General features: G+C 34.4%; 1 protein-coding gene across 1 annotated transcript in view; it reads left to right on the top strand.

The window, feature by feature from the left end:
* The window catches only part of DPY19L2 (dpy-19-like 2 (C. elegans)), a 139,239-nt gene that overhangs the window by 3,853 nt on the left and 117,763 nt on the right, over positions 1 to 17,623 (top strand). Inside the window, exons 2-4 of the mRNA XM_012638753.1 lie at positions 1,085 to 1,109; positions 2,808 to 2,895; positions 5,186 to 5,323. Of these exons, the coding sequence (XP_012494207.1) occupies positions 1,085 to 1,109; positions 2,808 to 2,895; positions 5,186 to 5,323 (251 nt within the window). The remainder of the gene's footprint in view (positions 1 to 1,084; positions 1,110 to 2,807; positions 2,896 to 5,185; positions 5,324 to 17,623) is intronic.

Genomic DNA, 17,623 nt, shown 5'->3' on the forward strand with positions numbered 1-17,623 from the left:
GTATTTATATTGTTAGCCAAGTTGAGTAATTTTTAAATTTTTTTAAGGAGTTAATGTTGGTGGTTTGTAAGATGACTTGCCAAGTATATTTGGGACAACCATAAGAAATACTGTTAGAAAATCTTAGAGGGGACGCAGGACTTCTAGAATAGCCAAGTTAAGTTCACTCCTCCATGACAATAATGAAAATACTTGGAAAATTATCAAAGTCAGCTTTTTTGAAACTTTGGAAATTAACCAAAGGTTTACAATAATCTAAAGAGCATTAATTCAAGAAAAGCTGCTGAACCTCTGTAAGAACAGCAAGATTTGTGGTATTTTAACTTGTTCTATCCCTATCCCCTCTGCGCAGCTCCGTGGTACCCTTGCAAACAAGGAACTTCCCAGCCACCAGAGGGGACAGACTGTGTTTGCAGTGTCTCCAAAAGCCCTATACCCAGAGCAGCTTCACTATTTGACCTGTCTTGCAGCTTCCTGATAAAGCCTTGTGCCTGGGGCATTAGCCCAGTGACTATAGAGGAGTCTTCTGAGCAATCTAGGAGCTCACAAAGAGCTTGCAATTCATCAGCGATTGAATTTCGTGATGGGGCTTTCAAATGTGCTGCTGAGGAAGTGATTGCCTGCATTTAACCATCTTCTGATGAGGGAAAGTGGTCTGGGGTGGCTCTGGCTGGCTCGAGTCTTTTCTGAAAGAATCTATCTGACTATATATATTTACTTCTTTTTAAAATTTTATGTAAAGGATTAGAGAATGAGACAATAGAGAATAATATTGAAAAATCACAAAAAGGTCAAAATCATCCATGATTCAATCACTCTTTTATGAACTTCCACATGAGATATAAAAACCTTTTCAATCTCTTTCTTTGCTCGTTAAGTTCCCCCTGTAGAAGTAAGCACTATTCACAATTTTGTGCCCTTCTGGATTTTTTCCCTACTCTCATATAGACAGGAATAGCTGGCCATCTTGTTTTATGTATTATCTCTCTATATGTACAAAGGAATGCATTTGAAATACTTGTTTTAAAGATATTTTATAATAAATCAGCTTTTAATAACTTTCTTTTTTTTTTTCTTTTTCCAGCTGCCTTTGTGGGAATTTTGCACTGGTAAGATTTAGTTTCAGTTTGAAATAAGTAAAAACATTTGGATTAATTTTCTATTGCTGTTTGCAGACAATAAAATAATAACTTCTGGCCATCTGTATAGAACAGCTATAGAAATACCAGTTTACACATATATATTACTTTTTGATAAATCTCATGTGAAGCAGCATTTACAAAATAGATATATTAGGGGAATGGTAACTTATGAATATTTTTGCTTTACTGAGGAATTAAATACTATATTTCTTTAGATATCTAGCTTTTCCAGTATATTATGTATGTTTCATTTAAAATACTTCCTTATTTTTTGATACCTATGTGTTGTTAGTGACATAAGTTTAGAAATAAAATTTTATTAACACCTGCCAATTGGAATTCACGTAGAAGTGAAGATGATTTTGCAGTAGTAATACAGAGTTAAATGACTTGGAGCCTTTCAGTGTGCATGGCTATGCACATTCTTTTATTAAAGTATTCTGTTTGTATAAATCATATGTAAAACAATAATATTTTACTCTGGAATATTTTCATTTCTACCTGAGCTCAGGAATTTCTACCCTTGGGAAAAATGGGATCTACCCCCATGTTCTGTTGGGACAGTGCTGCTCTGGCCATTCAGTCTACAGGGAGATTTTGATGTTAGAACAAAGGCTGTAATAGTAGGAAATATTCCTACAGCTATTGGTACCCTGCCGTATGTCCTACATATAAAGAAGGGTTAGTGGAAAACAGGGTTGATATATGGAATTTTGCTTTATTTTCAACTTCACTGGAAAGCACATACTATATAAAGATAGCATAATTGCTGATGATAACTAATTTTGTTTATCACATATGCCCCTTTTTTCACCTCCTACAACTATTGAGTTACACCACTAAAATATCAAGTATAGTCTTGTGTTCTTTGGCACTTAAAAATTGATCCCTTATGCGGTATTATAGTTATTTAAAAACTAATTCAATCTAAAGGAATTTTGTTGAAAATTATATTCTGAATGCTTTTCAACAGTTAAAGAGATATTTCCCAATCCCATTACATCAGGATCACGTGTGAATCTTAAAAAACAAATAAAAATCTGCCTCTGTTCTGATTTAGTGGCCTGCAGTGGTAGAAAAGATGGAGGGATCCACAAGAATTTTAGCTATGTAAGTTTAAAAACCAGCAAGTTGGGCCCAGTGCAGTGGCTCATGCCTGTAATCCTAGCACTCTGGGAGGCCGAGGTGGGCTGATCGTTTGAGCTCAGGAGTTCGAGACCAGCCTGAACAAGAGCGAGACCCCGTCTCTAATAAAAAAATAGAAAGAAATTAGCTGGACAACTAAAAATATATATAGAAAAACTAGCCAGGCATGATGGCACGTGCCTGTAGTCCCAGCTACTTGGGAGGCTGAGGCAATAGGATCGCTTGAACCCCGGAGTTTGAGGTTGCTGTGATGCACTCTAGCCAGGGCAACAGAGTGACACTCTGTCTCAAAAAAAAAAAAAAAAACCAGCAAGTTAAGGAATTCCAGGTGTATGCTACACTAGATTATAAATGTCTAAAAAACACAGCAGTTAGTGAGCAAATTATAAAATTGTCTGAATATTTATTATAAAAATTTTTTTTTCGTTTTTATGGCTTTCTTATTTTGCTTATCTATAACTTAATATTGATTTTGAAACCTGTTCTACTTATAATATGATACTTCATTTTTTTCCCTAGGATACATTTAATAACACTTTTTGAAAATGATCGCCATTTTTCTCACCTCTCATCTTTGGAACGGGAGATGACTTTTCGCACTGAAATGGTTAGGTTCTTTCTTCTGATGAATTAATTTGTGGTTTCAGAATAGTAAGACTATAAGGTAGAAGTTTATTGGGAACGAAAATGACCTTTTGGTGAACTGCACTGTTTCTTAAGCTATTAATATAATATGGTATGAAAAGTGTTTGAGATTCTTTTTCTTTCACTTATCTCATTATCTCTCCCCCTTTCCTAATGCAGACTTCTTTTTAAAATAATAAAGATCAATTATAATAGCAGATGAAGACAGAGAACAAAGACAGCACTGAAGAAGTGATACAGGGTATCAAATATTATCGGAAATTCCTATCTCTTTGGCTAGGTTCGGGAGATCCCATGTTTTACGTGGGTCTTTTAATTTTTTGTTTTTAGCTCTCTTTTGATTTCAAGATAATCTCTTTTAACAGATAACTTTTGATATAATTTCTTGGTAATTTTTCTGTTTTTTGACATTGAATCTGTAAAACGGAGATAATGTTCTCTGCCATACATGTCTCACATAATTACTGTGAGGATTAAATGGGGTAATGAATGCCAGAATTGTAGAATTGTACATGTAGAGGAGACCAAAACAGTCCTCCAGATCAGCTCACAGCTGGTTGGGGGCTGCTGAGTGAAGCATTAAAACTGGCTCCCCTTACTGTGTAGCCACTGCTTTTTAATTTAAATTGTGGTAAAATTTAAATTTAAAATTTAAAAAATTTAAATGTAAGTTTTATAAAATTTATCATTTTAACCATTTTAAGTGTACAATTCAATGGCATTAGGTACATTCACATTGTTGTGCAACGATTACCACTGTCCATCTCCAGAACTTTTTGCTATCTTGAATGGAAAGTCTGTATAAACTAAACCCTAATCCCCCTCCCTACTTTCTGTCTGTGAATTTGCCTATTCTAGGCACCACAGCCAGTGCTTTTTGATTTTCATCCCTATAGCCCCTGTAAAGCTTTGAAGAATTGGATATGTTAACATTTGTATGGCATTTGAATACTTCAAAGGTATTTCCAAAGAAGATATAAAATATTATTAAATAAAGAGCGTAGCTGGGGCAGAGTGTGGGCTTTGGTGACATATCACTGGATTTTGTTCACAGTTCTGTGCTTCATTGTATGATGGCTAGTCAGCCTCTCTGATTCTCAGTAATCTCATATGTTAAATAGAAATAATGCCAACTTTACAGGGATTTAGTGAAAATGTAGGGAGATCATGAACGGGAGCACATAGCACAGTACTTGGCACAAAAAAATAGCTTATAATAAAACATTCTTATGTATTTAATATTTCTCTGAATATAGACTTTTACATATTAGATATCTTTTAATTGTTTTATTGCCTTATTATCCTCCTAAACAGAAAGGAAAATCCTTTACAAACTCATATTTTACCAATCAAAACTAGGAGGAAATGGCCTTCCGGACGTCAGCTAAAACATCTTTAATTTAGTAGTTACTAGTGTTGCTTAATCTACTGAAAATAAAGTAGTTGGATGAGGCCAAAATGACTATAGAGTTAAAGATTAATGTTTTCTGGGGAGAGTATATTATAAACAATCTGGCCCTTTATTTGCTTTTAGGTTTTAGGAAGGAAAACAAGAAATTGATGAGGGAAATAAGACACAAGATGCTGTTGTTAAACCATGAATTTTAACTCATCAGCAATTTTACTACCCATTATTTCATATACTGGAGCAGTATACTAAAAGAATTCCCTTTTCAGTACCCAGCATTTGTGAGCAACAAGAGTCAATTGACATTTAGTTTTCACTTTGTGCCATGCCATTAGATAGAGCTGTCAAGTAAGCTGGAAGCATGGAGTTCCATGCCCATGATGCTGATGGTAATTATATGTTATTTCCTAAAAGCTTGGGGAAAAAAGAAATAATTTTATATATGCAAAGTTGTTTGGTGGCATGAAGGCATCCGTTTATGATAGAAATCATCAGATGCCAGCCTCCAAGTATCTCATAATGTAGGGGTAAAAGCAGATGTGGTAAAATTAAAGTATGCTGTATACATATTTTAAGGCACTATTAGAAAATCTCCTTAAAACATTTGACCATCCTTCTATCTCTTTAGTTTGACAATTTTCAAACCTATAGAAAAGTTGAAAGAATATGGGAATAACCTAAAAATACATGCTTTTTGAGTCCAAGAATGCAATAGCCAGGAGTAGTTAAGAAGTTTTATTATGACCTTTTCCTTCTTTTAGAAAAAAATGTTCTAAAAGAAGGAAAAGGTCATATATTTTTATAAAGTTTTACTTATATCAATAATATGTATCTTTTTCTAAAGGGACTTTATTATTCCTACTTCAAGACCATTATTGAAGCACCTTCATTTTTGGAAGGACTGTGGATGATTATGAATGACAGGCTTACTGAATATCCTCTTGTAATCAATACAGTGAAACGCTTCCATCTTTATCCAGAGGTGAGTGGTAATTTGAGACAATTAATATTTGTAGAGTGAGCCTTTCCTATCAAATAAAAATAGTGGGTCGGGCGCTGTGGCTCACGCCTGTAATCCTTGCTCTCTGGGAGGCCAAGGCGGGTGGACTGTTTGAGCTCAGGAGTTCGAAACCAGCCTGAGTAAGAGCGAGACGCCGTCTCTACTAAAAATAGAAAGAAATTAATTGGACAACTAAAAACATATAGAAAAAATTAGCCGGGCATGGTGGCGCATGGCTGTAGTCCCAGCTACTCGGGAGGCTGAGACAGGAGGATCGCTTGAGCCCAGGAGTTTGAGGTTGCTGTGAGCGAGGATGATGCCACGGCACTCTAGCCTGGGCAACACAGTGAGACTCTGTCTCAAAAAAAAAAAAAAAAAATAGTAAGCATAATGATATTAACATAAAAGGAGGGGACCTTTCACGTTAATTGATTGTGTGTGTCCTTATAGTTGAGCAGAATATCAAAAGTTCCTCTCTTAAGATTTAAAGACCCCAGAAACTGTGCTTACACATGAACTCAAAGAATAAACCTTAGTATGGAAATAATGACCAGAGTAGTAGATAAGCCAGATGGATCCTGAGAGTCATGGGAGCCAAAAGGGGTTCTAATGGGCGTGGGCTGTTGGCTTTGGAGACCTCGCGGTGCGTATGATGATCACATGATGGGACAGTGAAAGTGATGAGCAGAATAGTGATCCTGGAGTTTCATAAGTAAGATTTATTTAGTCACATAGCCAGAAATCTATGAATATCTTCCAATATTTAGCCTAAAAAAAGTATGTTTTTTTTTATAGTAGTCTGTAAACTCTAGGAATTTAAAAAACAAAAATATTAGTTAACTTAGTTTGTGAACCCTTAAGATAAATGCTAAATTTGACATTACAGTAAAATACTACTTTTGAGTTTAAAGCTATCTCAGAATCCAGCCTATTAATTAAAAGTTAATGCTTTTTACTCCCTCATTCATATTTTTATTAGCTTTTAAAAATATTCTTTTCATTTTGAAATGTTTAAAATTACAGAAACTTAGAGAATAATATTCAATTGTGTGACCAACCATCTAGAATAAAGAAATGCTAATCTTTTGTCATTTTTGCATCAGACATTTTAAAATAACTAAATACTATAAATACAATTAAAGTCACCTTTGTTCTGCTTCCAGTTCAGTTTGCTCCTTGTTTCTTCCCACAAGTATCCTTATCGTAAACTTGATGTGTGTATCCATCGAATCCCTGTTTTCAAGGATTGTTTTAAGTGTTTTAAGTCCACATAAATGATCTCATACTGAATGTGTCACTCTGCAGCTTTTTTGTCAATATTGTATTTTTCAACTCTGTGTATTTAAATATATTTAATTTTAACCATTTTATGAATTCAAAAATTTATTTTCCTATTTGTGGATATTATTTCTAATTTTTCTATTACAAGCAGTTCTAAAATGTATATTCTTGTATGTGTTTCCTACTGTATATATGCAAGATTTGCTCTGATACATAACTAGAAGTGGAAGTGCTGTGTTGTAGAGTGTGTGCTTTGTAAACTTTATGAGATATTGCTAAATTGCTCTCTGAAGCATTCACACTGCTTTCTAGGAGAATTTTTCTCATATCCTTATTAGATTTTGAATTATCAGACCTTATGATTTTTACTCCTATGATGGCTATGATATGGTTTTTGTTTTAATTTGTGCTTATTACTTGTGGGGTTAAACATGTTTTTCATGCTTAATAGGCATTTGAGTTTGTTCCTCTATCAATAACCTGCATAAATCTTTATCACCTATTTGGTGGCAGTTTTCTTACTGAGTTGTTGGCATAATTAATATATTTGTATAGTAATCCTAAATAATATGTGCTGAACATATCTTTTTTATTTTTTTGTTTTTCAGCTTTTTATTTTGAGATAATTATATATTTTCAGGAAGTTGCACAAACAGTATACAGAGGTCCCTGTGTGCCCTTTACCCTGCTTCCCCATGTAGTTACATCTTACGTAGCTATGGCATACTATCAAAATCAGGAAACTGGCATTGGCACAATGTGTATGCATAGCTCTATGCCATTTTATCACGTGTAGATTCTGTTATCCAGCTGTCATTTGAAGACATTGTATATACATGGAATCATACCATGTGTGACATTTTGGGAGTGGCTTTTGTCCACTCAAATAATGCCCTTGAGATTCATCTGAATTGCTATGTGATCACTAGTCCATTCCTTTTTTATTGCTGAGTTGTATTCCATGGGATTTAAACATTCACCTACTGAGGGACACTGGAGTTGTTTCCAGTTTTTGGCTATTACAAAGAAAGCTGCTGTGAACATTCCTGTATAGTTTTTTGTGTGGATCTAAGTTTTCATTCCTCTGTGACAAACACCCAGGAGTGCAATGGCTGATCTGCATGGTGAGCATGTTTAAATTTTTAAGAAACTGTCAAACTTTTTCTAGATTGGCCATACCATTTTACATTCCCAGCAACAATGTACAAGAGATCCAGGTTTTCTGCATTCTCCCCAGCATTTGGTATTGTCACCTTTTTTAGCTATTCTAATTGGTCTTAATTTGCATTTCCCTAATGGCTAGCCATGTTGAACATATTTTTATATACAAATTTGCCATTCATATTATTTGATGAAATGTCTTTTATCTTTTGCTCATTTTCTAATTATATTGGCCTTTTACTATTGATTTTTTTTCTGTAAGATAGGTAGTTTGCCAATATTGTATCCCAGTGTATCATTTCTCTTCATCTTCTCAACAGGGTCTTACATAGAGAAAATATTTTTAAATTTGATGAAATCCAATGTGTTTTTATTTTTTTATAGAATCGTGATTTCAGTGTCATGCTTAAGAACTGTTCACCAAGTCATAGGTCCCAAGGATTTTCTGCATTTCCTTCTAAAAGTTGTCTTGTTTTACATTTTACATTTAAATCCAGTGATCCATCCTGAGTTAAGTTTGTATGAAGTGTGATGTTTAGGTCAAGATTAATATTTTTTTCCATTTGGATGTCCAATGGCTCCAGCACAAAATGTTGAAAAACACTGCTTTAAAAAAATTCACTGCTTGTAAATTAAAACATGATATACCTTTGCTGAAAAATTTTTGTCTGGACAGTTCTCTATTAGTATGCCACTGCTATCTTGCTCTATTAATTGAGATTTTCCCAGCTCTTGCTAAAACTCCATCTCCAAATAAGAGTAGGTGTTATTCTAAGCTTTTTTTTAACCCAAAATTGAATGTAGAAATACCTTTCCCTTAGACTTTCTGATTGCGTACATCTACCATTCATTCTGCTAGTATTCTCATTTCTACAAAAGAAAATTACATTCCTCTCTTCTGCTTTTCTGCACTGATAACAAGTTCTATATGCTCAATTAAATGTAGTATCTTTTTATTGATGTAATTGCTGGCCCACCCCTTCCTTTAAGTACACAAGGTTTAATGTGTATGTATACTTGCACGTAACTTGGCCTTCAGTATTAGTCAAAGGCTCCCTGAAGTTAGAAACGTTTTTTTCCTTCTTCTTAGTATACCTCTCCCCAGTACTGAGCAAAATCTTCATGCTCCAACCACTGGCTGACCACAGGGCAAGCATCTCAGTATGAACAAATCAATGATAAACTGCTGGTAATAGTCAAGAGGGCACTGACCACATCTTGTTTGACTGGCTTGTGCAGTTGCCCTGATAACAATGTTGCCTTCAGTCACAGTTCACTGATCTGAGAACTTTCCTGGGCCTCATGAAAGCCAAGGGCGCCTGTCCCCTGCAAGTTGCAAATGGTTTCCAGATTCTCCTTTCTGAGCTGGATGGCATTGCCCATGCTCACATGATTGATAGCACAGTGACAATGTGGTTGTATGTAGAATAAAACCTTCAAGACTCTCTTCTGACTGGTATGCCCATATCTTAAAGCAATCACTATGGGGAAAATGAACCATCTGGACAGGAGCTCTAATTCCTTGACACACAGTCCATGGCAGCTCTTCATACCTTTATGATATCTCTGAAAAACTCAGAAGTTTTTCCATGGTGCCATGAAAAAGTCCCTTTCCACAATGCAGAGTACAATCTGCACTTCAGACCAGCTCAGACAGATTGTGTCTCTCATCATAAGGACCTTTGGCTTCCCACTATAAAATAAACTTACACATTTGCCCTAAAAAGCTGAAAGTTGACATTAATATCAGAGATAGAACTTTTATAACAAGAGGGAAAAAAGCCCAAAAGGATACCTAGCATTTATTATTAGCAGCCAGTTAGTTCTGAATATAAATAATGACTCAACTCTAGATTTTAAATTTTGGTTCCTCATAAAATCCTGGTTTCTTTTAATGGAAAAGAAGTCTCTTCTCTGAAGATGTGATAGATCACAGGTAGACAGGTTCATAGTCACAAAAATCTTTGGTATTCTGAGTGATCTCCTTGTTCTTTCCTCACTGGAAGTCACTGCCTTCTCACAAGCTATGGCATTGAGAGGAGGCTGTTGCAGGGCAGGTAGCTTTTCTGTCTCACCATCTTAGCTCTGGGACCCTCAACATATCTTTTCTCACGCTGGCTTCTTTCTCTTTAATCAGCTTGTTGAGATACAACTTATATGCAATAAAATGTACACATTTCAAGTATACATTTGAGTTTTGACAAATGTATGAAACTATGTAACCCTCACTGCAATGGCGTTACAAAACATTTCCATAATGCCAACAAGTTTCTGTGTGCTCCTTTTTGGTAACTATTTTTCCCCATTGAGTTATCCTTGGCACATTTGTTGAAAATTGATTTTATTATGTATATATTCATTTCTAGACTCTCTATTATTCTGCTGACCTATATGTCTACATGCCAGTGCCATAGTGTCTTGATTACTCTAGGTTTATAGTAAATCTTGAAAGAAGGTAGTTTTCCAACTTTGTTTTTCCTTTTCAAAATTGCATTTCTATATAAATGTTAGAGGCAGCTTGTTAGTTTCTTAAAAAAAAAAAACTAGCTGGGATTTTGATTGGGATTATGTTGGATTTATACATATACATGGGAAGAATTGACATCTTAACAATGTTGAACATTCCAATCCATGATCATGGTATAGATTTTCATTTTGTTGATTATTTTTAATTTATCTCAACAATTTTTTTTATTATTATAATGGTATTATTTAAAAATTTTTATTTTTCCATTTTTTGTTGCTTTTTTTATGAAAGTATAGTTGATTTTGAATATTGACTTTGTAACTGCATCTTGATGAAGTCACTTAGTTGTTTTAGTAGCTTTCTTGTAGAATCTTTTATATTTTTATATGTATGTGATTACATAGTCTGTGAATAAAAGCAGTTTTACATTTTGCTTCCTATATATACCTTAAAAAATTTTAAAACAGCTTTATTGAGACATAATTGACATACCATAGTTGGTCATATATAAAGTATACATTTTGATAAGTTTTGACACACATGAAATTATCACTACAGTCAAGACAACAATCCATGACCCAGGAGTTTCCCTGAGTTCTCTGGTAATCCCTCTTTCTTGCTGCTCTCTGCCCACATCCCATACCCAGGGAACCACCAATATGCTTTCTGTCACTTTAGTTTGCATTTTCTAGAATTTTATTTAAATAAAATCATAGAATTGTTCTGTGCACATGTCTTAATTTATACAGTTGGTTGACTGAGTGATGACATGGAGAGGTCAATGCCACTGAGAGAAGAATTTATGACTGACATTTCCCTGGAGAAGGGGACAGGCCACATTATGCAGGGCCACAGGGGAAATTCCAGGTGGTCACGTAGGAGCAGCAATGAGGGGAAGGCTTAAGCCAAAGCCTTCATTGGGGTTTCTATGGGAAAGGCAATGCAGGCAGAGTGAAAAGCCCATAAACAAAATCAGAAGACAACTAACAAACTGAGAGAAAATAATTGTAATATGTATATCACAATAAAAGGGCTTTGTAAACCCTAACATATAAGGAACTCTTAATTCTTTATATATTAAGCTTCTGGAGGCTTCAGGTTTTAGTTTGGAGATGAAGAGAGCTGGAAGGATAACACTCCCATTTCTACAACAAAACAAAAAGCTGGACAAACTACAAGTTAACACCTTTTCTTGAACTTATTAGAAAACTGAGGTCAGAGGGCAAACAACCAACTCTAAATTTGGAAAGGGACAGACTCCTGCAGAGAAAAATAGGAACTGAGCATTTGCTTGACTGAGATAGATGCTATTGAATGCCATAGGAATTCAATGCCAGAGGAAGATTAAACTAGAAATTTTTAATAAACTGCTAATGGCTCAGTGTGGGCTGCCATGAGATGCGAAGGCCCTGGAGGTCAGCAGGCTCTCTTGGGGAAGATTGGGGAAAATCCAGAGAAAGCTTCCCCCGTGGTGCCAGCTAAGGAAGGGGAACAGCAACCACTGCTCATACTCCGCTCATACCCATGTCTCCTATCTCCCTGAAGTAAAAAAGGCTATGATCTTCAGGGAGAAGGGTATCAAAACAATTGTTTGAGGACATAGGTGGATGCCCAGTGCAGCTGGTGAAAGAGAACAGGCAGGAAAATAATTTTTTTTAAACTGTATTCCTGGAGGAGGAGGAGGAACACTTGTGAAGCCTTCATCCCCAAGATCCAAGTTCACAGTACCTGCTTAATAGTGAGACATAATTTGAATCAGAAAAAATTTCATCTCCTCACCACATTAATTAGCCTTGAGTAAAAATCACAGTGGAATATGACTAGGAGAGTTTTGAGGGACAGTTTCTTTTGAGAAGCAGCACAAAGAGAAACCCCAAACCAACCTCAAAACAGGGTACCACTAGAGGAATTTGAAATTCCCAGTGTCCATAGCAACAACAAACTCCAGCTCTGATAATCATAGCAACCAAAAACTTTAAACCCAGCCCAACCCCTGACTAGATCAACACAAACCCCCACAGTGAAGACCTAGCAATAGGAAAGGAAAGCAATATTTTCAAGTTTAAAAATATTGACTTCCATGTCTACTATCCTATACAACATGTCTAGCTTTCAACAAAAGTTATGAGACATACCAAAAGGCAAGACAAAGTATAGTCTGAAGAGACAAAGTGATCAACCAGACTCAAATAACACAGAGATATGGGAAAAACCAGACAGAATATAAAATAACTGCAATTGATATTTTAAAGGCTCAAATGGAAAATATAGGTGATATGCAAGATCAGATAGATAATTTTAGCAGACAGAGGGACACTAAAATATGAAAGAATAAAAGGGAAGTGCTAGAAATGAACACAGTAACAAATGAAAAATAACCTTAGAAGACAATGGAAGAAGCAGCTTGAATTGAAGATAGATCAATAGAAATTAAACAAACTGAAATGCAAAGAGAAAAAAGAGTGGAGGAAAAAACAGAACAGAGCATCTAAGAGCTGTGAGGTAAAACATTCTTTAATAACATGCATAATTAGAATTCTAGTAGGAGAAGGAAGAAAGGATGAGGAAGAAGAAATATTTAAAAAATAAATAACTGAGAATTTTCTAAAATTAATGACAGATACCAAACCGCAGATCCAAGAAGCTTAGAGAACATCAAGAATGATAAATACCAAACTCATGAATTAATTGATATAGAAACAAAACATACATATAGAAAACCTAGAGATAAGTGTAAACACAGATGAATAGGAGACAGAGACTGTCTTACAAAGCCTAAAGAATTTGCTGTCTGGCTCCTTATAGTAAAAGTTTGCTGACTTATGAACTAGGAGAATGAATATGTTATGGATATAAAGTGGATTTCCTGGGTAGCACCAAGGCCTTAATTTGAGGGTGATGGTCTTGAGCTTAGAACAAGACCAGCCAGCGGAGTTGTTCTTCAGTGATAATCAGCTTCCAAAGTATAAACACTGAAGGTGGAGTGTTAGATTTAATCATGTTGGGTCAGCTTTCCCTTGGATGTAGGAAGCCAAAGACAGCATTGCTCTCAGCCTTCCAAGAATAGCAGCAGCAAGAAAAGCCAGACAATCTGCAAATTTACAATTTTCCCGAAGCTGTCAGTGAGCTGAGCTCACAGGGAAATCAACGAACACAAAATTAAAGGAAAGAAAGCACCTGCAAGGTGAACCGAGACACAGCATTTGATTATGTGGATCAGATGCCATCAGACACCAAGCTAAGGAATTCAGCTCAAATTATTCACCAGTTGGTAAATGCCTAGTATGGATTAGCGAGGGAATTTGTAATCAGTTGAAAACTTTTTTCACAGATCTCACAGGGTGCTGACAAAAGATTAGCAAGAGTACTGAAAAAGCATCTTTCCTGGTACAGCCTGGGAGAACAACAGAAGCCACTTAAGGAAAGGCATGAAACCCCCACCATTCTCCCTTATCTCCCCTATGAGCCTTAAACACTTTTATCTCTCACATCCTTAAACTTCTTAGGAAAAGGTAACAAGCAGTGTCCCCATAAAGTTACTGATACAAAATTAGGCCGCATGTCCTGATTTGTATGATTGATGTTAATTTTTGTTAAACCTTTGGTAGAAGTCTCCAGTGAAAACATCTGGGCCTTACTTTTGCTAACCCCTGTCGTTGATGCTGATTTCATATCTTCTCTCTTCAATTTTCCCAAACTCCCTCTCCTTCTAACAACTGTGTTTCCTACTGTATTTCTGTGCCCATCTGTATCCCATGGCTGTATGCCAGGTGCCTAGAGCCTGGACTACAGAGTAGATTCAATATAACATTCATCGAATGAATGAAACTATGCTAATTTTGTCATGGTACATACTAGGTAGTCAATAGTTATAACTTAAACACAGCCATAATGATATTTCTCTGCATCCTTACTTGCATTTGGTGGTGTCACTATTTTTAATTTTACTAATAGGTATATAGTGATATATCATTGTGATCTTAATTTGCATTTCTTTATTAGCTAATGATGTTGAACATATTTTCTTGTAATTATTTACCATCTGTATACCTTCTTCAGTGAAATGTGTCTTTATGTCTTTTGCTCATTTTCTATTTGAATTGTTTTTTTTTTTAATGTTAAGTTTTAAGGCATTCTTTATATATTCTAGATACTAATTCTTTTTCAGATATGTGGTTTGCAATATCTTCCCAGTTTGTAGTTTGCCTTTTCACCTTCTTGTAATTATTTACCATCTGTATACCTTCTTCAGTGAAATGTGTCTTTATGTCTTTTGCTCATTTTCTATTTGAATTGTTTTTTTTTTAATGTTAAGTTTTAAGGCATTCTTTATATATTCTAGATACTAATTCTTTTTCAGATATGTGGTTTGCAATATCTTCCCAGTTTGTAGTTTGCCTTTTCACCTTCTTAAAACAGGGTCTTTTGCATAGCAAACTTCTAACATTTTTATGATGTCCAGTTTATCAATTTTTCCCCTATGGATTGTGCTTTTGGTGTCAAGTCTAAGAATTCTTTGCCTAGCCCTAGATGCTAAAGATTTTCTCCTGTATTTGTCCTAAAAGTTTTAGAGTTCTGTTTTCTACATTTAACTCAGATCCAGTTTGAGTTAAACTTAGGTCAGGGTTCATTTTGTCTGTTTGTTTCCCTATGGATGTTCATTACTCCAGTATCATTTAAGGAAAATGTATCTTTCCTTCATTGAATTGCTTTTACACCTTTGTCAAATACCAGACATATTTATATGGGCCTATTTCTGAGTTCTCTGTCCTATTCCATTGATTTATAAATCTGTCCCTCTCCTAATACCGTATAGTCTTGATTAATGCATCAATGTAATAAATCTTGGAATCTAGTAGCCTGGTTCCTCCCACTTTATTCTTTTTCAAAATTGGCTTAGTTTCAAAATAATCTTTTCTATATTTATAAAAAATAATGTTGGGACATAGATAAGAATTGCTTTAAATTTGTAAATCAATTTAAGGAGAATTGACATCTTTATTGAATCTTCCTGTTCATTGACATGGTATGTCTCTCCATTTATTTACATGTTTTTCAAGTGATGGTAAATGGAACTATATTTTTAATTTTGGTACTCATTACTAGTACATAGAAATACACTTTTTTGCTTTCTGAGGGTGGCAGCAGAGACTACGGATGCCACCCCAGGAGTGGGAGCTGTCCTATCCCCTCCTCTTACACTTCGCGTTGCAACCAATAAAGGCTGTTGCTACTATAAAAAAAAAAAAAATACACTCTTTTGTATGTTTATGTTTTATCAATTTTGTTGAACTTGCTTATTAGTCCTATGAGTTTTGATTTTTTATTGTCATCATTTTATTTTTTTAGATTTATTAGGATTTTCTACATAGTCATGTTGCATGCAAATAGGGGAAGTTTTATATCCTCCTTTCTTTTTAATCTGTATGCATTTTATTTCTCTTCTTTGCCTTATTGTATTAACTAGAACTTTTAGCACTGTGTTTAATAAAAGTGATGAATGTGAACCTCTATGCCTTGTTCTTGGTCTTAAGGGGAAAGCATTCAGCCTTGAACCATTATATATAAAGTTAGCTATAAGATTTTTGCACATGATTTTTATAAAGTTTGGAATTTCCCCATTTATTTCTGTGTTTTTTTCTGGAGAGTTCTTATTATGAATGAAAATTTAATTTTTTCCAGTGGTTTTTCTGCAACAATTGATATGATCACGAGTTTTCTTCTTTAGCCTATTAATATGATGGATTGCATTGATTGATATTTGAATGTTGAAACAGCCTTGCATCTATGGAATAAAACCCCACTTGGTCCTGGCATATAATTATTTTTACATAATTTTGAAATCTACTTGCTATTATTTTATTTGGGATTTTTGTGTATATATTCATAAGAGACATTAGTCTGTAGTTTACTTTTTTTTTGGTACTTCTGGTACTTTGTTGTTTTTAGTATCAGGGTAGTACTAGCTTGAGGTAGAGAATTGGGAAGTGTTTCCTCTTCTTATCTTTTCTGGAAGAGATTGTATAAAATTGATGTTAATTCTTTTTTAAACTTTTGGTAGAAGTCTCCAGTGAAAACATTTGGGATTTTTTTTTTTTTCCTGGAGAATTTCTGCATTTAAATTCAGGTTCCTTAATAGTTATAGTTCAAATGATCTATTTTATATTGGGCAAGTGGTAATTGTGTTTTTCAAGTAATTTGTATATTTCATCTAAATTGACAAATTTAAATGTGTAGAGTTGTTTATAGGATTCCCTTATTATCCATTTGATGTATGCAGAGTCTGTAGTGGTAGCCCCTGTTATATTCCTGAGAGAGGTAGTTTGTGTCTTCTTTCTTTTTTCTTTTGTTAGTTTTGCTAGAGATTTGTTAATTTTATTGACCTTCTCGAGAACCAGCTGTTCTTCTCCCGCATTGGCTTCTTTATTATTTTTGTTTTCAATTTCATTCATGTCTACTCTTTATTATTTCCTTCCTTCTACTTGTTTTCAGTGTATTTTGCTCTTTTTTTGTTTTTAGGTTCCCAGCTGTGAGCTTGGATTATTCATTTTCTTCCTTTTTTCTAATGTATTCATTTTAGTGCTATGCATTTCCTTCTCAGCCCTGCCTTCACTCTGGCCTACAAATTTAGATATACTGTATTTTATTTTCATTCAATTTAATGTATATTTTTTATTTCTCTTGATAATTTGTTTGGGCCGTGGATTTTTTTTTTTTTTTAGAAGTAGGTTGTTTACTTTCTGAGTGTTTGGATATTTTCTTATCCTTCTTTTATTGATTTCTAGATTAATTTCATTATGTTTAGAAAACATAGTTTGTATTATTAAAATTTGAGCTTTGTTTATGGCCAAGAATATGGTCTATTAGGTTATATATTGTGTGGACACTTGAAAAAAAGGTGTATTGTGCTATTACTGGGCACAATAAAAATACTATTTATAATTTATAATTGTTGATTATTAATAGATCCTGTTTTATGATGGTGTTGAGTTTTTCTCAATTATTTCTGATCTTCTAGTTGATGGAAGAACTAGTTGATAGAACTAGTTTATTGACAGAGAAATGCTGAAGTTGCTTAGTATAATTGTGTATTTGTCCATTTCTTCCTTCAGGTCTATCAGTTTTTCTTCACATATTTTGTACCTGTATATTTGGTGCATATGTATTTAGGATTGCAATATCTTCTTGTTAGATTCTTTATCATTTCATAATGACTATGTCTTCTCTGGTATTGTTGTTTACTCTGAAATCTGCTTTTTTCTGATGTTAACATAGACATTTCTGCTTTTTTTTATTACTATGTGCATGATATATCTTTTTCATTCCTTTTACTTTCAGTCTGCCTTTATTATTGTATTTAAAATGAGTTTCTT

This window comes from Propithecus coquereli, unplaced genomic scaffold (genome assembly GCF_000956105.1).
Source record: "Propithecus coquereli isolate 6110/MARCELLA unplaced genomic scaffold, Pcoq_1.0 Scaffold134, whole genome shotgun sequence".
Classification (NCBI taxonomy): domain Eukaryota; kingdom Metazoa; phylum Chordata; class Mammalia; order Primates; family Indriidae; genus Propithecus; species Propithecus coquereli.